Source organism: Drosophila takahashii, chromosome X (assembly GCF_030179915.1).
Source record: "Drosophila takahashii strain IR98-3 E-12201 chromosome X, DtakHiC1v2, whole genome shotgun sequence".
NCBI lineage: Eukaryota > Metazoa > Arthropoda > Insecta > Diptera > Drosophilidae > Drosophila > Drosophila takahashii.
The window spans coordinates 18,608,023-18,631,536 of NC_091683.1; the positions used below are offsets into that span (position 1 = coordinate 18,608,023).

General features: G+C 42.1%; 3 protein-coding genes across 3 annotated transcripts in view; 2 read left to right on the forward strand and 1 right to left on the reverse strand.

The window, feature by feature from the left end:
• Positions 1–18,483, forward strand: part of vex (somatomedin B and thrombospondin type 1 domain containing protein vexed) — an 81,522-nt gene extending 63,039 nt beyond the window's left edge. The window contains exons 4-6 of the mRNA XM_017146888.3: positions 7,292–7,412; positions 17,361–17,437; positions 17,630–18,483. Coding sequence (XP_017002377.2) covers positions 7,292–7,412; positions 17,361–17,437; positions 17,630–18,135 — 704 coding nt within the window. The 3' untranslated portion in view covers positions 18,136–18,483. The remainder of the gene's footprint in view (positions 1–7,291; positions 7,413–17,360; positions 17,438–17,629) is intronic.
• LOC108060940 (ubiquitin-conjugating enzyme E2 D4-like) lies at positions 4,402–5,905 on the reverse strand. Its single transcript, XM_017146889.3, has 2 exons — positions 5,370–5,905; positions 4,402–4,974 (listed from the first exon to the last, which is right to left on the reverse strand). Exons 1-2 carry the CDS (start codon positions 5,649–5,651, stop codon positions 4,540–4,542), a joined length of 717 nt encoding a protein of 238 aa, XP_017002378.1. The 5' UTR covers positions 5,652–5,905; the 3' UTR covers positions 4,402–4,539.
• A 1,042-nt stretch (positions 18,484–19,525) lies between the features above and the next one.
• On the forward strand, positions 19,526–23,342 carry C901. Its single transcript, XM_017146731.3, has 8 exons — positions 19,526–19,592; positions 20,167–20,306; positions 20,372–20,510; positions 20,570–20,728; positions 21,628–21,819; positions 21,876–21,936; positions 22,287–22,417; positions 22,489–23,342. The coding sequence occupies exons 2-8, from the start codon at positions 20,169–20,171 to the stop codon at positions 23,313–23,315; spliced, it is 1,647 nt and encodes a 548-aa protein (XP_017002220.2). The 5' UTR covers positions 19,526–19,592; positions 20,167–20,168; the 3' UTR covers positions 23,316–23,342.
• The last annotated feature ends 172 nt before the right edge of the window (positions 23,343–23,514 follow it).

Sequence of the window (23,514 nt, forward strand, 5' to 3'; positions counted from 1 at the left end):
AAGCAAAAAATTTAATTTCATTTTTTAAAAATATATAGAAAGTTCTTACAAATAAACATTTAATAATTAAGAACATTTTAAAAATAAAAGCAGCTAAATATATTTTCCATTTTAGAAACAAATATATTTGAAATGTTGTTTGGACCCCTTTTGGGCTTTTGAACTACATTGACTATTTCTCCCTGTGTATTTGCATCCGCACAGCCAAAAGCCAAGGCAAAAACGGATCTGCCAAACTCCAAACAAGAAAGCCGGAGTACGTGAAAGAAAGCTGCAGGAGAAAGGGCGTAGAAAGTTGGTGGGTGGAAAAAGTGGCGGCGGCAAAAAATGCCATTGAGCCAACACCCCTCGCCCCCGCCCTTCACCCCGCCCCCCGATCCAAAGCAATTTTCTGCAAGTGGCTGACATAAAAGCCATATTATATTTGGCTAAGTGTCACCGCCGGCTTAAAAACACACAGACAAAGGGGGATTGGGGATTGGGTCGGGGGAAACTATTAAAATATCGCTGCGAAAGTTTTTGTTTATGTTTTGGGTCGCCTGCGCTCCATTAGCCTTGGACGTGCCCTCCCACTCGCCTACTCACCCACTCCCCCACCACCCACCACCCACTCTTGTTTGGATTTAGTTTCGCCTTCTGGTTTGCCATTTTTTCTTGTTGTGCTCGGCACATGTGTGCACCGCACAACTCTTTAAGCGTTTAATTAAAACTTTGATTGCTGCCATTAAAATATTATTTAACCGCATGCAGAACCAGAAGAATGGAGCTGCCAACAGCACAGATGAATGCGTCGGATTGGCGGAGGAAACAGGAGAAAAAAGCCATTATTAATTGAAGCGAGTGGCAACATTGTTTTAGACACTGGCTGCAAAATCTGCACTCGGCCATTCGAAGATAATGGGAGCAAATTTAAATTGCGAAACGTGAGAGGTGGAAATTATACACAAAAAAAAATCACGATAAGCGCATGGTAAATTTCTGGTACTTTAACGCATACCATGTAATTGATTGATATTAAATAATATCTATTTGCCGATTTCTTTCTCTCGGAGTTTCTCTGACTTCGAAAAAGAGAGAAACAAGCAATGTGAGGATTTAATTTACGTGAGTTGGAGCTAGAAAAACTAATTCTCTCATATATTTATTTCATAATATCTATCTCATTATATATTTGCACAAAAAAAAAAAAACGAACACTAATGACTGCCAAAATTATTATCCTTTATTATTCGTTAAATTAAACATTTGGGGGAAGGGGAAAACTCGCTCAGCAAAATTGCAGCTAACGAATTTCCGAAATTAAGCTGTTCATTAAATTCGATGTTGTTTTAGAGCTAAAATCGCTTATATGTAATTACATATTTAATTACAATTATAATCAGGAAAGGACGCACGCGAATTGGGAATTAATTGAAGGAATTCGATAAAAATGTTGTGTGCAATCGGAAGTTTTCAGTCCCCACTGAGTGCCGCGGACCATTGAAGCTGATATTAGTTGTCGATAATATCCCGTTTCAAATGAAATGAAAATTATTAAAAATAAATTCATAATCACATTGCTGGCAAAATGCGAGGATATTGTTTTTGGCTAATTCCAGGGGGAGTGTGGACGTGAAATTCCGATTTATAAATCGGAATGTTTGTAATAGATTAAAATAAAATTGACTCGACAGGGTATATTTATGGAAAATACAGCCAAAGTCCCCGCAAACAAGTGGCTAATGCGAATTGTAGCTGCGGAGCCCCCAAATCGGAACCGACAAGATAACCCCTGCTATCGCATTCCAACCTGTTTCATAATTGGTCCGCAATTATGTATATCCTGGCACACAGATACATTTACATTTGCGGTGTCCTGTCGTCCTGGTTCTCTGGTTTTCTGGGTTTCTGGGAGGAAATGTTAATTAAGGCGTTTGCTGGTCTTCGTGTGTGTGTGTGTGGTGTCCGTCCGTGGGTGTCTATATGTGTGTTTAACGCTCATAATGCGCTTAAGCTGTTTATTGTTTTTAGCACTTCCCACTCCCCCGCAGGCCACGCCCACCGCCCTCGTGTGTGTGGGCGGAAGGCGGAAGTGGGGCTGTGTTTGTACTGCAAATAGCCCACAGACACTCGCCGCAGGACTAGCGAAAGAGAAACAGATACGGATACTGGAGCAAATATGGCCGGAAAATCGTCTTGTGTTTCCCCAGCAATTACAGGGCATTAAAATCGTCGTTTAAAGCACATAAAGCACATATTTGCTATATGGCATTCAGAGCAATACATAGCAAATACAACTATTAACTATTAGTCCGCCTACTTTTAAAATACCAAAATTCCTTTAATTTCCTATATCGCCCCAGTGGATCCGCGCATAAATTATACTGTCATAAAAATTTGATTCGATCCGAAAATAATTTCAAAAATTTAAATATAATATATTATATAATATATATAATATATTTAATATAATATAAGGGTTGAATGATGCTATTATAAATATTAGTAATATAGCTGATATTATGGCGATGATAAGAGTGAACAAGATGCAGCGTTTCCTGGCTTTTGACCTTGCTACCCTAGGAGCACCTCCACTTCCCATCCGCATACCTTAAAAATGGGTCGCGTTAGCCAAGACAAATTCAATTCGCTGCCGGTTCACCGGAAACGGAAACGGAATATGTCAGTGCGGTGCGCCCTTAAGTATGCTATTAAAAATTTTCTAATTTCCACTTAATTGCTAACAAACAAGTTGCTCTGTGTGGGGGGGTAAGAAAAGAGAATACACGCACATGGGCAATAATTAAGGTAAACAAAGGGGCAGGGGCGTGGCCCGGAAGACAAACAGGTTAAAGGTAAAGACAGGTAAATGGCGCCAAGGCAAAGACAAAAGTTAAGGAGCCATTGCGGCTGAAATGATGATGGTAAGCAGGAGGAGGACTTTCCCGAAAGCCATAAAATATGCAAGATCAGTCCGCTCCTCGCCTCTTAAAAATACAGAGAAAAAACAAACTCTGCGGTAATTGCCATCTACATAATTCACCAACTCGGGCTCAAGTTGCACACAATTTTCGGGAATTTTCGGTTGGCTGCTTGGATTTTTTGCCTCTTTTTCCGGTTTTGTCGTGCGACATTTGCCACACGTGCACGTACTTTTGGCCCTCACTGTGGCCTTCGGAAGCCCCAAAGCTCAGAGCCCAAAACCCAAAACCTCCACACCATTCCCCATTCCAAAATAATGCGCTGTGCTCATTAACGTTATAAAAATAATTGCTTAACACTCACCCACACACACACCCTCTCGCACACACACACACACACTCAGTTGCCATGTGCTAAATTCCAATTAACTGGCGTCTGTGAGTGTGAATGTCATCTCGGCTGCTTGGCCGCCAAGTCGGTAATCGTCCGAGATGAACGATGAAGTGCCACCGCGACAGTTTTGGGCGGAGCTAATCAGCCGCAGACCCCGACCCCCGAATACCCTGCCCTCTCCAGGGAAATGCATTATATCTCGTCAATAAATCATATCATATAGTTCAGAATTTTTAAAACAAAAAAGGCATATATGATGGAAATTGCTAAGATATTTCACGAAATTTCAAGAACAGCATTTGGAAACAAATATGCCATATATTCAGATATAACTATAATAATACGTCCATGAATTATTAAATATGGTAGGAGAATGCTAGGATACTCCTCTATATTTTAGATATAAGAATAATATCTAAACCATAAATATTAAAATATAGTTTAGAATTTGAGAAACAAATTTGTCATATATAATGGAAAATGATAAATTATAAAATATGGTCGGGCATTTAAGAACAGCATTTTCAAGCAAATAGGCCATATATGATAAAAGATACTTGTTGAAACTTAAGCTATAAAGAATGTAGCCTTAAAATATATTAGATTAAACCAATAGTAATCAGTTTTTCGCTTGAAAATCTGATAGACTTCAATCTCCATCATATCTTTACACATCTATGCCGCTGCAATGGACTGTAACTGATTACCGCCCAACTCGGAATAACTATTGATCTGATCAAATGCAGCAGCACCTGCTGTCGGAGCTTAGAAACTCTCGGCTGAAACGCTCAACTTTTCCAATTTTAACGCAGCAAGTCAGCTCGCAAAGTTTCCCGGGAAGTGAATATGCCCAAGGCGATGTCTGAGCGGAAGGACCTTGGAAGGGGATGGCAGGGGGGTGGAGGGGCAAGGGCAACAATATGGCATTTGATTATGCAAATTCGCATTCCCCCTTCCGCTTGCCCCGCCCCGCAAAGCGCTTAGCACTTGGCTCGTTAAATTTGCATAAGTTGCGGCGCCTAAAATTATGCAACGCATATGGACCAGCCCTGAAATAACACATCCCTCCCTTTCCGCCTTCTGCTCGTTGGGAAAACTTGTGCCGAGTACAGAGGACACACCATCGTGTTTATTCCAAAATTCAATCTGCATCACAATCGAAACCAAGTCCAAAATAACTATGCCAGCACCACGCTCGACCCATCGAAGGACTACGGAACTTAAGCCGGAAGTGCCGACCACCACTCAATCCCAGGGCACGTCCATGGCATGCCGCTCGGTCCAGGAGCGGGCGATGCGGTCGTACCGCTCGCGGTCCTGCAGGAACTGGCCGGCGGCCTCCGCGTTGTAGGCGGTCAGCGGATCGGCGTCGTACAGGAGCGCCGACAGCGACAGCAGCAGCTTGTCCACCGTGAGGCCCGGCGACCAGCACTGCTGCTCGTCCAGGATGTCCACGCAGATGTAGCCCAGTCCGTTCACGTTGCAGTGGTAGAGCGGCGTGATGAAGCGCACGATGGGCGCCTCGAAGGGATAGGCCTCCGGGAAGCTCAGGGCCAGCTCGAAGACCCCGCCCTCGTAGGGACTGCCCTCGGGTCCGCGGATCTTGGCCCGCCACCGGAGCAGGTTGCTCATCGACTTGGGACGCGCCCACGTGTTCTCCGGCGGATCGGTCTCCATTACCTGGGTGTATTGTTTGTATAAGTTATGAAAAATGATTAAGAAATTACAAAAACTAAGGAAAACAAAAAAAATTAGGGAAAATAATATATATCTAATATACTTGATCTTAAAATGTACACAAATTTAAAAAATAATTATTCGGCTTAGCGATACTATCGATAATAAAAGCAAGCCATCAATGTTTTCTACATTTTAGAGCCATCGATAGTATCGATAGTAGAAATAAATGTGAAATTAAATATTGAAAGATTAAACATAGTCAAAATATTAATATGTTATTATTATTATTAGGGTCCCTGAAAAATATTAATTATCAATATTAATTAATATTAATATATTATAGTGTAATAGTATTTTTGTATAGTGTAAAAGTATTTTTTTTTTAATCCCCATACCTGGAGTTCCTTGACAAGACGAAGTACCGCCGGAATGGCATTCTTGGCCGCGGCTGCCAGACGTCCGGACTGCTCGTTCGGAGGCTTGATGATCTCCAGGCTCCACTCCATGTCCCGGTTCCGCTCCCGGTTCCGCTCCTGCTCCCGCTCCCTCAACCGATCCCGCATCCTGTGGCGCCTCTCCAGCCAGCGCCTGTGTCTGTTCTCGGTTCCGTTCAGCTGGACGCCGTCGCCGCGATCGCCCATGTCCATGTCCACATACGGTAGACGGTGGCCCATCATGATCCCTTGTTTCAACTGATTCAACTGATTCCACTGAATCCCTTCTTGAGTTCCTGCTTCGTTTCTCTGGTAGTCCGTCGGTGGTCGCCAATGGCCGCCAGTGGGTTAATCACATGCAGAGGGCAATTTATCTTGGCTTTTGCCGTTTACGAATACAATAATTTAGAATACAGGATTTACAGGTTCCTAACATTCATTACAACCGACTGAAACTGAACTGAATGGGCACTCTTCCCTCACTCACCCCTCGCTGCTATACCTAAACTGCCTCTGACAGGCAAAGCAATGCATTCTCCATGCCCCGTTCCCCATTCCCCACTCACCATTCTCCGGATTATCCATCCAACACCCAGGAGCACCGAACACAGAGCACCGGAACCCCTTTCTCGATTCGGCGGAGGACCTTTGAGTGTTCGAGAGTCTCTGCGCAAACAGTAAACAAATCGCACACGTAAATTATATCGGGTAAACACAGTAGCGAATCAAAGAAGAGCATAAGGGGCAGCACACAGTGCGAAAATTTGTGTGTCTTCAGTTTTTAATTCTACAATTAATACTTTAATACTAAAATCAAATAATAAAAATGAATAATTAGTGACAATTAATGAATGTCCTCAAGAATTCGCGTTTATTTTACTTTTCGTTCTATTCTCATATTAAGTCGAATTTACTTGTGATGAAAATATGTTGTTAAAATAATTTGTTAAAAACTAAATTAATTTTTTTATCAAGGAACATAAAGAAAATAAGTACTTTTTTAAGGCCCTCTAAAATTAAATATGAAAAAAAAACTATAGGTATACAATTTTTTTAATAACGGAGAAATATTTACTTTTATTTATCTTAAAGTTAATCTTTCACAAAATAACCGGTTTCTTTATTAATCATAAGTATTTCTATTATTATCTACTTAAAACTTCAAGAAGAGGGAATTTCAAAGGGGTTGCCCAAATCTGTTTCTTCTTAATTAAAGAGCGATTGTTACGAATTTCAGGGAAAGAGTTCCTTTTGATTTCTTAGAGTGTAGAGTGGCATGCGGCATCGTTCTGCACCCGCGGCACGTCGGGTCATCCAAGGTGTTGGTGCTGGAATGGGGTGTTGTTGTTCTTGTTCTTGTTGCTGTTGGTGCTGGCGGTGCCTGACGTGTTGTCGCTGGCTTCGTGACAGAAGGGAATGGAATGGAAAGGAATGGCAGTGCGGTTCGCATTTCTATGCAATCTGCGGTCGGAGGAGGAGCAAGAGGAAGAGGAGCGTGTATCCAGCTCATGCTGTTTGCCTGACTTTTTTATTTGGTCGCCTGTTAATGGCATGTTTTGATTCCGCGCTGCTAAAAAAAAAAACAGTAGGAAAAGAGCAACCGACAGGGCAAACAGCAAAGTGCGACGGAGGCGGGGACCAAAAACGTAGCATAGCCCCAGGCGCTCCGGCACGCATACTTCCGCTTTCGCCGACATACGTAATACGTATGTACACGAAGGTACGGAGGTGTGCGTAGCGATTGAATTATGGCGGCTATGCGTGCGTTACAAAACTCACACAGAGACACACACACAAGGAGCAACCTTGAGCTCCTGGGATTCCGCGCGTGGAAATTGATTTCCCGAAAATAACGCTGCATTTTCCTCTGTATTTTCTTTCAGAAATGGCCCTGCTCCTGCCAGCTGCACTCTCGCACAATCGTCACATCAACGACAGCACTGATATCCGGCGCAATCTGCGCACGCGCTACCGCGACTCCTACAAACACAACCATGATCATGAGTAAGTATACGCCCTGTTGTACAACATTTTGGTAGAAAATTGTATTGCTTTGAAACTGTGAAACACTTTTAAGAAGAAGTCATATCAGGGTAATTGATTTTCAAAAATAAATTGTTTGCTAATTTTTGCGTTTTTTTAAATTTTATTAAGTTTAAATTTCCATATTTAAATGCCAATAGATGGGGAATTTATTAACGAGCGCAAAAAGGTATGACATTTCATATTCTGACCGTTTTTTCTCATGTTATGCCAAAAATACTAACATTTTTGTGCAAAAAAAACTAAATATAGAAAATTCTTCTGAGTTTTGAGCTGTTTTTTTCATTCCCTTCGATTTATAGCCCTGGTGAATTGCCATTCAAAATGATCCTAGAACCGAATATCAGAACTTGGCTGGCAAATCCCTCATTTCGGTTACAGATGGCACTTACTTGGCTTTTCTTTTTATGGGAAAACTTATAGCTTTTCCCCACGCCTTTGAGCCTGGACATTACGACGGGGCAACTGGGCGACTGGGTGGGTTTATCCCAAATTTGCTAGCCGTTGAGTTTTTATGGCGCGCGACATGCAAAATAATTTCATGTCCCGACGGAAAACATGGCAAAGTGCGGGGCCAAAGGATGGAAAACATAAACGCTGGCAATAAAAGTCCATCATAAAAGGTGGGGGCTCCATTAAACTGTTCTAAGCTGGCCCTGATTTGACGCGTTGTTAATTCTTTCGACTTTCTCTGCGTTTTTCTTGCCGTTTTTTGTGCCGTTTGTTTGCCTCCTTTGATTTTTATGATTTGCTTGGCCAGGTTGGCCAGACTTTTCGGGGGTCTAGGTCCGAGTGTCTGCGACATGTCCTTAAGTGTCCTTGATGTCCTATTTGTGGTATGGTATGCCCAGGCGAAGGCAAACATGAGCCGAGCAAACAACTGGCATTCTAATGCCCTCTCTTTCTGTATTCTTCAAGCCTTCTCTTTCTAGTTGTCCAGCCCATTCTCCTGGTGGTTTTCCAAACTGACTCGTGACATTTTCGTGTACTAATCCGGGATTTGACTTGCTGACACCCTGGCTAAACACAAAATAAATCTGATATTTTTCGAGTTCACATTTAGTCTGATATACCCGGAATCCGCTACAGCTCAAGAGGTAGCAAAAAATCTGTCGAACATATCTTTCGCTGGCCCATTATGGATGCCACAATGAGCGCACATCAATCACGTGCCGAAGAATCCTGACCGAAGGACCTTCTCAGTGCTTCGCGTTCTTTTTTGATGTTTCACGAGTCCCTTGACCTAACAAAAGCCGTTTATTATGATACGTTTCGCCCTTGTTATTTATGTTTTCTGCACCTCCAGAATAAAATTCTCCCTCCAAAAATAAAATTAAATTAAATCCGCGTTTTATTATTTTACGGTTTTTCATTTGTTGCTTTGTTTTTATGTCTGTCCGGCTGTCCTGTTTTCAGGATTCCTTGGCCATCTTGTTTGGCTTATCGCCCTGTTTTGTCTGTTAGAATGTTTTTAACTTCTTAGATCACAGAGAGAAATTATTAATAAATTTGCTTAGGAAAGAATAACCTTTAATTGCACAAAATTCAACCAACAAATGCTTGATTTCTTGTTCGTACTTGACTTGAATTCGCTGTCAAATAAGCGTTCTTCAATGGACTTCGGTAGCTAACTATTGCAAGGAGGCAATTTAAATTTTCTGCTCCTTTTTCCTGGACAAACATCTGCATGTGTGTGTCCTGTCTCTTCCTCTGGGCTTTAATTAACAGTCGGGTGGTCAGGAACAAGGACGAAGACGAAGGAGAAGGCAGTGGGCTGACAGGAGACGGAATACAGGAGACACTAAGCCGGCGTGGGAGGAAGGGAAGTTTACCTAAACTGTTGCTGCTAATTGAAACGGATCGATGGCAGTTCCCATCAGCTTGCTCTGGAGCAGCAATTCCGAGTTCTGGCACTAAGCCGAACCCATAAGTACATACATACGTCGGTAAATATGACAAAATGACGAATGACTAATAAGGAGCTATGGTTCATTTGGAGCCTGAATAAGTGTAAGAGGCTTGACTATTGGAAAAGTACAAAATACACATACAAAAACACGCCGGGATCAAATCGATAGGTGCATGGTAAATTTCTGGTGTTATCCGCATATCGTTTTATAATAATATTATTATTATTAGAACATGTCGTTTACATTTCAAGCATATCAAAATGATGTACCTCATATCAGGAGAAATTTAATACAACATATTATCAAATTGATCATTATATCAAGTTTGTTTAGGGTGTTTGCAAAAAAATTAAGAAGCAATGAATAATAATTTGGATCAATTACAACTAAAGATTTGACATTTTGTTATTAAAAATATTTTCATTAAAAGTCGAAAGGGATTTAAAGTATATTAAAGTCTTCTGACAACAAGTAAAGCTAATATTAGCTAATTTTAATGACTCCCCTGACAAAGTCTCGATATCCTAGCCTCCCCTCCCCCTGCGCTGCCCACTAGCAGGTGCCACGCCCCCTTGTCCAGCCTCCCTGGTGATTTGTTAACTTGCTGGGTAAACTTTTATTGCTTTGTCAGCGATATGAGAGGCGGCAACAGGAACCAAACCGCAAATTATGAATTATACACTCGAACAACAGGAGAGGCGACAGGCAGCAGATGAAAGTGGAAAGTGGAGGAGAAATAAATAAACATATACATAAATTACGCAAAAGATGGGGCGAAAAACAAAGGCACGCGAAGATGGGCGAAACCGAAAATAAGAATAAAAACAATAATTCGCCACAATTTAATTTACATAATGACAGTGTCAAGCGGCTGTAAGGCTGTAAGGTGAAGTGGGTGGATTGGGTGGAGTGGGTGGAGCTTGGGAGGAAAGCAGAAAGAAATTAAAAAGGCGAAGATGGAGCAGGATGTTCAAGTTGAAGGGAAATGGAAAATGGAAGGGAGAAGACAAAAAGACAAAGGAAGAGGGGCCAACGACGTTGTTGAGAATTCACACTTTTTTAATGCGATAAATTTACAAGGCAACTGGGAAATCTGCAGTCGACAGCCGTGTGTGCCACGCCCCCCTCCGACGAAGGCCACGCCCACTGTCTGCGCCTACGTGGGGCAACAATAAAACGTTTTAAGTCCAAATCCCCACGAGGATTAGCCTGGACCGCATAAATTTGCCGGCAGACGCGAGCAAACAAAGCGGCCGAGGAAAATGCCAACTAACCAGGGACGGACTTTCCACCCGCTCTCCCCTTCATTTTCCACCCCGCTCCTGGCTAAGGAAAAGAAAAAAAACAACGAAATAAAGCAAAAAGTGTGAGGACCCCAAGGATCGATATCTGCTGCTCGAATGCCAATGTCCAAGCTGGACATTCCGATAAGATGTCGAACAAAATCGCTTTTCCATTTTAGATGCCATCGAATTTTATTAAAGATATTTTAAAAGGGAAATCTTATGTGTTGATTACCTATTAATTTTTATCTTTAATGGAAAATTATTAAATAAATAAGTCAATTTGATTACCTTGATTACCTATTAATTTTTATCTCTAATGGAAAATTAATAAATAAATAAGTCAATTTGATTACCTTGATAACCTATTAATTTGTATCTTGAATGGAAAATTAATAAATAAATAAGTCAATTTGATTTGGGTGGTGCAAAAAGCTCAGCTCACAACTAGATTTAATTTGATTATGCCACTTTAATTATTAACATTTTTAAATGAAAGAATAAGGAATTTAATTAAAACTTTATTTAATTTGATTACCCCTATACCAAATTTACCCAAGTCAATATAATTAATTAATAATAAATGAATTAACCTAAATAAATTTTAATTGTTTTAAAAAATAATCAAAATTGCTAATATTCTTTTTTTTGTTTAACTATGAAAGTATAAGGTCAGACATTTTAGCAGGGTTAACTGAACAAAAAATCTTTTTGCAATGTCATTTTAAGGTAAGTAAGCTTCAATTAGGCATTGTGCATAAATGTAAGCACTTAATACATTTATGAATCTACAATTTATTTTGTTTATTTATTATGCAAGTCTGGTAAAAATGGGCCCCAAACCTGCCCGCAATGCGCCCCCAAAAAGGGCGAAGAAAAAAAAGGCCGCTTGATTGCTAGCCCCTGGAAATTGAAGACAATGAGTCTGCGAATTGACAGATTTTACGATCCCATCTTCCCACCTTCCTCATTTGCATAGAGCAGGTGGGTCGTCCTTATTCCGCCCCATTCTCCCCCTAAATCCCCGCCGCATTTCTTGGAAGCACATTCGCATTCACATTTATCGCGCACTCTGTTTTTGTTTTCCCTCCTTGTTTTCGTTTCGACTGCATACGGTTGACAGCGGAATAAGAGCCATAAAAATGCGTTAAAGCTGCTACTTTATTTTCATTACAACAGGCCCCTTTATACGTGGCTATATGTATGTATATATGTATACCGGCTATATATACATATATAGCCCCTCTTTATGCCCGTTGATCTATGCAGGCGGCTTTTCCTCAACGCGGAGTCTGCGGATGCGGATTTCTGTTTGTCCGTCTGCGGCTGCTTTGCATACTTTTAGGGGCACTCAAAGTCGGCGGCTTTACAAATTGAATTATGCACTTAATGGCGGGCAGCTGCCAAGCAGAAAGGCGGCTAAAAAGGGGGCTAAAGGTGGGCCTGGGCCAACCGAAGATTCCAGGACAAGGCTAAGCATCTGAAAGAGCCCAAATGAAATGGTTAAATGGAAAAATTCCCATTGAGCGAGCTATTTAAACGAGTTTCCATCTGCAAGGACAGTCCGTTTGCCACTTTAAGGGCTTCTCCTTGAGGGCTTTTATGTAATTCTAACTGGCTTGTTTTCAAAAATATTTCGAATAGCTACACCCAAAGAAAAACACGCTGGGATCAAATCGATATGAGCATGGTAAATCTCTGGTATTTATACGCATATCGTTTTTACCACTTAACATCAAATCATATCAAATTTCATTTTGGACGTAAGAAACTAAATAAATATTGAATATTGAATAAAAGGAAAATTGATAAAGCCATCAAATTGATGCGCTTAAATTTGCCATCCATTCAAACAGCGCACCATCCTCATTATAACCATCCACATTTTCCCTTCGCCATTATGGCACATTTTCTATTTTTAATCGGCAAGCGAATGGCAAAGGGAAATAATCACCTCTGCACCTCCGACACTTTCTTTCCATATCAATTATTTGGTCGAAAAGGGAAAAGGGAAGGGAAAAGGGAACGAGAATGTTTCAGTTCAGTCTAATCTACATGCCGACAGCTTTATTTGCACAAAGCTTTTGCTCGCGGTGGCCAGCGATGCGAAACTGTCACAGTAATCCCCCAGCCCCCAGCTTCCAACCCCCGGCCACGCCCCCGAAATTCTGTGGAAACCCCCCCTACCAAATCAGCTTTTGCATTGACTAAGTATGCAACAAGGTTTTCCGAGCTGCGGCCGCCTCCGCCGCTCAATCATCATTAAAAAGCAAGAAAGGCCGGGTGGCAAAGTGGGTGGGTGGGCTTTCGGTGGGCTGGTGGGTTGGATAAGGCTGACAACAACGACAACAAACGTCCAGCGGAATCCCTTTAACATTTCCCCTCGGAGGCGACTCACTCAAGCGCCGCAAAGTGCTTCCTCTCTGGCCGGGCAAAAACCAAAACGAAGACGAGAACCAAGACCAAGTCGAAGTCCGAGTCCAAGACCAAGAAGTCCTCTTTCCCTGCTGCCTGTTGCTCAAAGAATGCACAGAAACAAAAATTAGAAGACAGCTAAGATCATTTAAATAATATAAATTTGAATACAATTGCAGATCAATTGTTTATATTCGAACAAAAAAATTCAAAAGTAGAAGATTTACGAAAATATTCTATCCATTAAGTTGAATTTAATTCAATATAATTTACATATGAATATTCGGTTTATTTAAAGAAAAATACAAAAATTATTAATTTCTCAAGCAGTTTAGATTTTTGGTTAAATTTAAAGCAAACAAAAACCATTAAAACTGAAGTTCAAAACGGGAGATTTAAAAAAATAATTTCTTTTCTTGTAATTTCTTCTGTCTTTAGGTTATATTTAATTCGCAATTTAATTTAAATACAAATATTATTTATTTCTTTTGCACTTTAAGTTTTATCTTCAATTTTAAACAAATGAAAACCATAAAAACCCTTGATAAATTGTCTATATTCTGAATTCATAATTTAATTCAAGTGCTTATTTCATGTGCTCATTTCATTTGCACTTTTAACGAATTTAGGATTTTCCTTCAAATTTAAACCACTAAAAGGCATCACATTTTTCTTATAAAACTATTAATAAAATACAATCACTACAGCTGCTTTTTTCTCAGTGTCTATTCAAGTCTAAATTGCAATGTCGCCTGCCCCTTGTCGGCGCCATCGTTTTCGTTTCCGGGCATCGCCATTGGCATCGGCGGTAGGCAAATGGAAGCGGGTCCTGGGGGCAAAAGGGGGCGGAAGGACAAGGGGGAGGGGGCGTGGCAGCGGGACATCGTGTGGCCATCCAGCTGTGAGCCAACTTTGTCGAGCAATTATTTTTAGCGCAGCTGGAGCGGCGCTTACTTCATCTCGTGGCGGCTCTTGTTTGCCTTTCATATAAGCGAGTGCAAATACTTTTTTAAGTGCCTGTATGCTGTTGTTCCCGTTGTTGTTCCATTGTTGTTGCTGTTGCCGCTGACAGTTGACGGCCTTTGAAGTGGCAAAATATTTGACAAGAAAATGACTTTTCCGGCGGCGGAGGAGCAGGAAAGCGAGGAGTGTGTATGTTAATGTTTTTGGCCACAATTTGCTGGCCGACAGAAGTTGATCCATTGTGGTCAGTGGCTGCCATTTGCCATTGCCGGTGACCTTAATTCGAGGTCCTGCCATTTCAAGGAAGCCCAATAACGGGAGTCCATTGAAATCTGAGGGAGAAAATTATCATTCCTGTAAAAACTATATTAGCTAAGCACCATTAGTTTTTTTTTGACTAATTGGCTTTCAATAGTATTTTCAAATGGACTAATTGATTATTAATACGTTTAGCCACACGTTGAAGGAGAAAGTCATTAGAACGGCAAATTGGGACAAATTGGCTTTGACTATATTTGCCTTTTTATGGCCCAATGCACAGTTTGCATAAAGGCATAAAAAGCATATTCAAATAATATGTAAATACGCATTGGCTAATTCGTGTTTAGTTGTTTTGCTAACCAATTTATAAACATAATTAAGAAGAAATTTATTATTATTTTAACCAAATAATATTCGAGGTTTAATAAACAATATTTAAGGAGAAAGTTTAAATTCTAAACATTTAATGGTTATTATTCAATATCTGCAAAAGCACATTTTTCAATACATTTAACTATCCATTTATTAGAGTCCAAAAATACCTGAGATGCTTTTAAACTTTAAAGGGGTAAATTGAATAAAATATTTCATCTCCTCAGCTTGGTAATTCGTGAAATATTAAGTAAACGACAAGCATTTTTGCTTACAAAGGATAAGCTGAGCTCATCACTGCTTTCTAGACCCCTTTCCTCCCGCCTTATGGACTTTCTAATTGGGTTCGGAATTTGCCTGGTTTAACTCTTAAATAAATTCGCAGGTATTTTATTCAGAGTGAAATATGTTGCTGTACTTTTTGGTTTAGCTTTGAATGTGCGTGCATGCAGAGAAAAAAAAGACAAAAGATTATTAATATAATTTTGATATGAATATAGATTATGTTTATCTTTTTTTACAATATTTTTTGAAAAAAATATTAATTTTGGTATTTAAAACAATATTTTTTAAATTTTATGGAAAGATAAAATATTAATTTGATATATTTGAATTATAAATTTGACATTAATCATATAGAATTTTTTTGTGTACAACCTTCTTCAGGGGCTTTAATTTTCACACATACAAAGTGAGCATATTTATTCTGTTAATCCAGGGTGGATTTGCCAGGTCAGGCGGATATTCGTGTGCAAATATTAAAGCCCTAAAGTTTTGTGAAAATTAGCTTAGACTTTGTGTTTGTAATTAGCATTGTAGTTATGTAGTTGCACTTACGCAGGATGAGCCCCGGAAAATGATGAATTTTAGGATCCACCTGCGCCCAAGTGCTGCACATAAAGTTAACAGGCCGTAAAAAACCAAACTGCTTAATTGTGAATTTTCAACGAAATTCAACCGACTGGAAAGCGGAGAACAGCGGTAAACTGTTGATGTGACAGTAATAGTTGGAGGCTCTCGATTAAAAGCAAAAGCCGACAGGTCGACAGTAATTCATTCTGGCTTTTTTTTTTGCTTAGGTCCATTAAAGCTCCATTAAATATTCGGTTTGCCGTGTGACATCGAATTGATTATAACGTTTCAATTTACTTTTTAATGAATTATTGTGTGTGCTCTTTTTTATTCGATTTTTGATTTGATTTGTGTGCGATTCAAACGCGTAATCAGTTAATAAATTAAAAATTCCGGCCCGTATCTGTGGTTGCCCTAACCCGAAAACTTTTCCCTCCATCCGTTTATCATCCGCGTGGACATCGTTTCGTTTTGTGATAAATCAGTGGGCTCCTTCCACAAATTTCAGCTTAGGCGGCCCTCCTAAAAATGCGGGCTTGGGCTATTCCACCGCTCACCGCAAGCCAAGCATAACAATTGCTTTTTATTTTATGATCAGTGGCCAAGGACTTGGGCTCCGGTTTCCCCCTACTGTTTTCCCGGCCAGACAAATACCCCCGGAAAAGCCCGAGCATTGCTTGTCTTTAATTATGTTTTGGTCCTCGAGTTTTGTGCATTGCCTTGTTTATTTTTATTACTCGGCGCGGCGTCTGCGCCTGTTTATTTACATTAATTTTTTCAATTTACCTTTATTGCCTGGGCGCAGAGGGTCCTTCGGTTTGGTTTGGCTTGGTTTTGCCGGGACTTAATTAAGCTGTCAGCTGTTCCCCGCTGTCCTCCGCCTCGAAATCTCGACCGGCGACTCCCCTTTTTAATAACAAAAATTCTTTTTATTTATGACTCGGCTGCGGGGATCTGGGGAATCGTCTGTTTCTGCGGTCTGAGTGCCAAGCCAATTTCCATTTCCGCTGCATCCCGGCTAATTTGCCTTCGTCATTGGATTGCGATTGCGAATCTATGGCTAAGGGGCGCCCCTTTTTGCTAAGTGGCCCGGCCTTCCGGTTGAAGGGGGGCTAGAATCAAAAATGCCCCAAAACGTCAGGCACTTTTGAAATTTCCTACGCAATTTCCGTTGTCAACACCTTGACAGCTGTCAGACACACACACAGACACTCTCGAATCACACACGCACACGTACACACACTCATGGGCACTTGTCAGTTCGATTTGTTTTCATCTCTTTCCCTTGCTGTTTTTGTTTTTCTGCTCTTTTTTCGCTCTTTTTTGCCTACAGGAAACGGAAATTGTTAGGCTTAATAGACAATTCGCATTTCCTGTCCTTTGAAGTCCTGAATTCGCCCTCCTTCTGTCCGCACAATTGCACAAATCAGGACCTCCATCCGCCCGTCTCCTTCTGCTGCTCCTCCATTGACGGAGCAGAATCACAATAATTATAATATTTAACATCTCAATGGCCAGCCAGATCCTTTGGCACTCTAATGAGGCGTCGCCGAAGGACATGCATAATCAATGAACGGCCAAACGGACGAATGAATCGGTGAATGAATGGGTGAACAGACGATGCAAACTATGGGGATGGACAATTAATTAAGGAAATATTTAGTCCTTGGCAAACGAATTTGGCTTTGAAGTCGCTCTAGTTTTGAAATTCCATTCACGTCTTTTGTAATCTATATTTTCCAACAGTTAAATCTGAGTTGAATTAGGGTATATTTTACACTCTTTCTGACCAAATCCGTTTACAAATTATATTTAATATTAACTTGTTACATCTATTTGAATTTTACTTTCAGATATTGCGTGGAATTTGAGGTAATAAAAGCCTCCAAGGCCTGCCACAAACTGCCGCCATACAACCTGATGCTAGAGGGTAAGTACAAAGTAGTTGAAAGTGGCGCCATCTATCGGAAATTCATTATCTTCTCATAACTTTTTAATGAATTATCCGATTTAAATGCAATAAATTGTATATATATAAGGGCTTTAACGGTTATTCATTTTTAAATCCTCAACGATTTTACACCTTTAATAACTCCACTTGTTAACTTGTTTCTCCCTGCAGGCGACCGTATAACGGTGCGCTGTGACCTGGAGGCGTTGATCCAGGACTCTGTGGCCAGCTCCACCACCGCCAGGACACCGCAGGGCCCCAATCCGCCGACCAGCACCACCGCTGCCGCCTCCTCTTCCGGCCAGCGGGCGGATGACCTAGAGGAGAACAGCAGTGACGGCGACGACCAGGACACGGAGGCGGAGGAGGAGGAGGAGGAGCAGGAGCAGGAGGAGCAGGACGACCTGCAGAACGCCCTGGACACGGAGAGCAACGAGAGTTCCGATTACCGCCACCAGCGGTCGCACAGCCGCCGGACAGCGGGAAAACGCAGCGCCGCCGTGCCGGCCACGCCCCCGCCCACGCTGGCGCCCACCTACCACTGCCGGGGGGAGGGGCTGGCCGGGCGCACGACACGCTGGAGCGCGCTGCCGGCGCCGTCGTGCCGCGGCAAGTGGCTGCGCCTGACCGTCGGACCGCCCAAGAAGTGCGGCCACGCCCAGTTCATCTTCGTCTAAGGCGATCACTTTTTTTTTTGTCCCCGTGTAGGTTATGGTGTACGGTTATGGTGCCCCCCCATCATATCATATCATATCACCCGCAAACCCCCGCCCCCAAGCACCCCCGCAAGCACCCGTCCCCCCTTCACTTTCGGCCCAAATAAAAGTAGCCCATCGTATGTAAGCGTTTAAACATTAAGCCAGTGGATTAAGAAGATCTTAGCATATGTGTGTGAGGTCAGGATTTTTTTTTGTCTCTCTAGAGTAGCGATCCGGAAGATAGAGTATTAGAAATCCATTTTCAATGGATATTTCAATGGGAATTTCAAAACTTTCTTATAACACGAATCCAATACATTATCTTTCGGCTTTTGTGGACTTTCTTCGGAGAGCTTTCCTCTAAGTAGCTTAGGAAACCCTAGCAAGAACTCTATAAATGCTGGGGATCAATGGAGACGCTCATCTCGGATCGGATAATACTAGAAACTAGAGACTAAGTCATCAAATACCGCATAACATCGGGCTGCGTAGTGAAAGAACCCTTAAATATATATATGCTGAAATATATATATATGGATGTGCATGAGTGTATCTGTCTAATCGTTAGTTCCCCGACTTGCAAACATACACACACTTCACACCGTAGTGAGGTCCCCATTTCAGTTGCCCAACTGGCGGACAAACTTCTGGAGTCGGAATTAACGTTTGGATCCTAGCATTAATCTGAACTTTAGGTACACACGAATGTCGAAAGTAATTATTAAAATTATAATTAAACCAATAATGAGATCATTCAATAAAGAACGAGTATAATTTTAAAGTAACCAATTCTTGTCTTTATTATTCCTGGCTTTCCAGCAAGTAGCTTGGTTGAGTGACCACAGTGGAATGAAAGTATTCGAAAAAGGAGCACTTGCTAAAAGAAATATATATATACGGCACACGAAGAATACAAAATTAATATAGAATACCAATAAAATCTTCAAAATTGAATCAATGCGATTGTCTATTTACAATGATTAGTAAGTGGACTATGTGAATAACAATATTCTTAGCTTTCAAATTCAAGTGAAATTATTTAGGATAGGATTATATCTCAAGAAATAAAAATTAAAATTTTTTTACATCTAATAATGATATTTTGTAGTCTATAAAATACGAATCCACGCCCACTGTGCTTGGCTCGACTCTCAGCTGATTTGGATCTACCGGTTGACCCAATTACAAATAGTCAGGTGCCCAGCGCTCTTTCGCTGTCTTTGCCTCTCGGCGAAGAGTTCACGGTGAAGGCCAGAAGAAAGACGGAGGGAAAGAGACGGAGAAGCCGACGAGCTTCGAGTAGTAGAAAGAAAAAAGAGTCGAGAATCGGCCAGAGGCGGCCACTTGATTAGTCCGAAAGCGATCGCAGACCGACACGGACCGTCGCCGAGTGGAGTGCACCTGTCCGAGAAGCTGCAGTCCAACCACCGTTAAGAGTAATTCTCGATTTGCATTCTTCTGGTCTCCTCGCCGCCGGTGTGATTCATCAAGAAGTCAGTGTGGTTCCCGTTCTTTCGGCTTTGGGCCGCGAAGAAAGTTGTCTTCGAACATGTTAATTGTGACGCGACTGTGGGCCGTCGAGGCAGTCGATTTCTTTTAACGGTCTAAGCCACTTTTCGTTTGAGCCGATAATCCAATACGTCAAGACAGTTGCCAGAGCCTCACTTAGGCTTTCTTTATTCCGGCTTAAAGTACTTGGCATAAAGCAGGTTTAAAGTCTAGGCAAAACATTACTGGCTTCTTAAGAAAGGTCATTTGGGGGCCACTTAGATGATCTTGCTTTAAGTGTAAACATAAATCTCAGAATATTTAGCCATTATTTTCAAGAGACTCTGGTTTGTTATTACACTTTATTTTTTGGATAAAAGTTGTATATCAAGTGTTTGACTTTGGTATATAAAATTCATAAAGTCAGCAATTAAATTATATTTAATTTGTAGGGTGGTAATTTCCAACTTAAGATTGTACATATGCCTATATAGCTAATATATTATTCCAAAATCAACGTAGATATGTTGCCAGACAAAAAGGCGGCGCTGCTGCTGGTAACCGCGATCACTGCCCTCAAATTGGAGGGAATCGATTCCTTTAGGCGAAACTTCGAGGCGCGCCAAAGCAGCAATTCGAATATTCCCCTGTGGAAGCAGCGAGTAAGTTCGTGAAAACCGCCTAAATATATTTTACCACTTATCCCAAGACCTTTTGTCAACTTTAGGCCTGCGAAAAGTCGCAGAAACAGAAGCCAAATGCCCATTATGTGTGCGATGAGAAGGGCGACTTCAAGTGTCTGCCGGGATGGCAGGGTGACCTCTGCCAGGTGCCCATGTGCCGAAGAGGCTGCGACCCCATGAACGGTATGATTCGATATGCAGGTGATCCGTCTTCCAAAACCTCTGACCCCTTCGACCCACAGGCTACTGCCAGCGACCCGGGGAATGCAGGTGCCGCATCGGATACAGCGGCGAACTCTGCGACAAGTGCATCCCGCTGCCCGGCTGCCAACATGGAGGATGCACCAAGCCCTTCGAGTGCATCTGCAAGCCCGGCTGGGCAGGACTCTTTTGCACGGAACGTAAGTGGAGTTCTAATGGGATGGGATTTATTCTTCTAAAAACATTTGAAACAAGAGAGAACTCTGTAGTCGACCATCAGATACCCTTTGCTTTGATATCACCCCCCAGAACAAAATTGTAGATCCGCCCCAGGTCGGCCTTGATTTGTCCAAATTACGACTGAAAAAAACTTTTTTTTTGTTTCAAGTTCGAATCCATGTTTTCACCCTAAAATATCAGTTTTTATGCTGAAACAAAGGAAATAATTGCTTAAATATGGAATGTCGATTGGCATTTAATTCTGGACATTTTAATTTTTTACCTCTTTTAGCAAAAAATATGTCAATGATATCAAAAAGGCAAAAATTGATGAACAATTAAATTTTCCCAAAAGTGATGATAAAATTTCAGTTTATTTGCCGAAACAAAGGACTATAGCGTTCTCTGTTGTTCAATTTAGAATCATCACTTTTTCAACAATTTAATTTTTAATTAAGTTTTGCATCATTTTTTGCTAGAAATGGCAAAAAATTAAAATGTCCAGATTTAAACGCAAATCGATTCAGAATTAAGCTACGAGTTCAGTAAGGTATTTGGTAAAATTTTGATTTTTTTTTGGTAAAAATTGGAGTTTTTTTTTGTTTTTTTTGTGTAACTTGGCCAAAAATGGTCCTACACCAAAAATACATACTGTTTTGAATAGATAACAAAATAATAATTAAATTAAAATTTTGAAAATATAAAATTTTCGCCAATTTGAATTTTTTTTATAAGGGGGTACCTCGGCTAAGGGGAGAGCGAGGGAGGTGGATACAAAAACTGCGGTTGTATATTAAAAGTTCCTTGAATGGAACTGAACATCGATTTGGAGCTAGGATGACTGATTACTCAATTACCTGTTTCCTCTGACGACCCGCAGCCAGTTGCCGGAGCGGATGCCACAGCACCCGGGGATATTGCGAGGCGCCGGGGGAGTGCCGCTGCCGCATCGGCTACGCCGGACGCACCTGCTCCGAGTGCGCCACGATGCCGGGCTGCCAGCACGGAACCTGCAACAAGCCGCTCGAGTGCCTCTGCCTGCCCGGCTACACGGGACTGCTCTGCCAGACGCGTAAGTCCTGTCCTGCGATCTTCACTACCTACCCACTCAATCGTCTTAATTTCCAGCCCTTTGCGACTCCGAGTGCAGCAAACAGCACGGATATTGCCGCAAACCAGGCGAATGCCGGTGAGTAGCAACATATGAGCAACAACTTATTCCAGGAAATGGGGGAAAAATACAAGAATTTCAAAAGGATTTTCAGATTGAATTTAAATAAAATATTAGATAAATAATATTTATTTCCATTTAATGCCTAAAGAAAATCAATTCAAACTTCATTCGAACCTTTAACCACTTGTATTTATTTATTTACATACTAAAATATATCCAAAAAATTTAAAATTGCTATGAGACAAGAACGAAATTCGAAAAGTAGTACCCAATCACTGATTAATTTGCACTTGAGCCACACGAATTGAGCTAACCCACACCCTCCACTATTTTCCATGGACACCACACTCGATTTCCTCCGCCAGCTGCAAGGTGGGCTGGACGGGCAGCCAGTGCGACAAGTGTTTTCCGTACCCGGGATGTGCCAACGGAGATTGCGAGGCGCCGTGGGAGTGCAACTGCCAGCCAGGCTGGGGCGGGATGCTCTGCGATGAGAGTGAGTATAGTGACCGCCCCCGGGGAATTGACCGACCATCCGACCAACCGACCTAACGATTTGACCCACAGAGCTCACCTACTGCGTGGAGCATCCGGACACGTGCGAAAACGAGGGCAAGTGCATGTCGCTGAGCCGCGAGGATGGGAGCTACCGCTGCCAGTGCCGGCAGGGATTTCTGGGCAAGAACTGTGAGATACGCGATGACTTTTTGCTGACCTCGGTGGCGCCGCCGCGCATCACCCCGCCGACGCCCACCGAGCTGGAACTGGAAGTGGACCAGGACCAGAACCAGGAGAAGGACAAGGAGCAAGCCATGCCCACAGGTGTGCTCGATGACAGCAGCGCAATGGCGGAAAAGTTGCCGGCGGTTAACGAGCCGGAGCGCCGGACAAATGACACCGCAGCCGTGGTGGCAACCGCAGGAGCAGCAGGAGCCGGAGCCACAAGGACGACAGTGGTGGCAACTGGAGCTGGCAGCCACAATGCGACTAATGAAGCGTTAAGCGCCGTTACAACGAGGCGTGCCACCCCCGCAGCCACCACACCGGCAACAATCGGGGAGAAAGCCGTGAGGGGCAATGCAACAAGTGTGGCACGCCCACCACCCATCGGCCCCACGCAGTCCACTGGCCAGGAGCAAACAATAGCAACTTTGGCGCCAGCTGCAACAGCAACAGCAGAAACAGCAACACCAACGGCAACAGCAACACCAACGATTACAGCAGCAACATCCGTGACCAGCCACAAGGATAAGCCAAATGCGGAGGACGAGGAGGAGGAGGAAGAGGACGAGGACGATGAGGAGGACGAGGATGGCGAATATGACGAGGAGGAGGACGAGGACGAGGACGATGAGGAGGATGACAGCGATCAACTCATACCAAATATTATATAGTTAAGAAGCTGACAAATGACGGGTTTTTTTTTAATACCAGTTACCCGTAGAGAAAAAGGGGAAAAGTATGTAATAGTATAAGTTTATGTATTCTTGAACAGGATAAATAGCCGAGTCGATCTAGCCATGTCCGTCTGTCTGTATAAACGCTGAGATATCGGAAACTATAAAAGCTAGAAAGTTGGGATTAACCATGCAG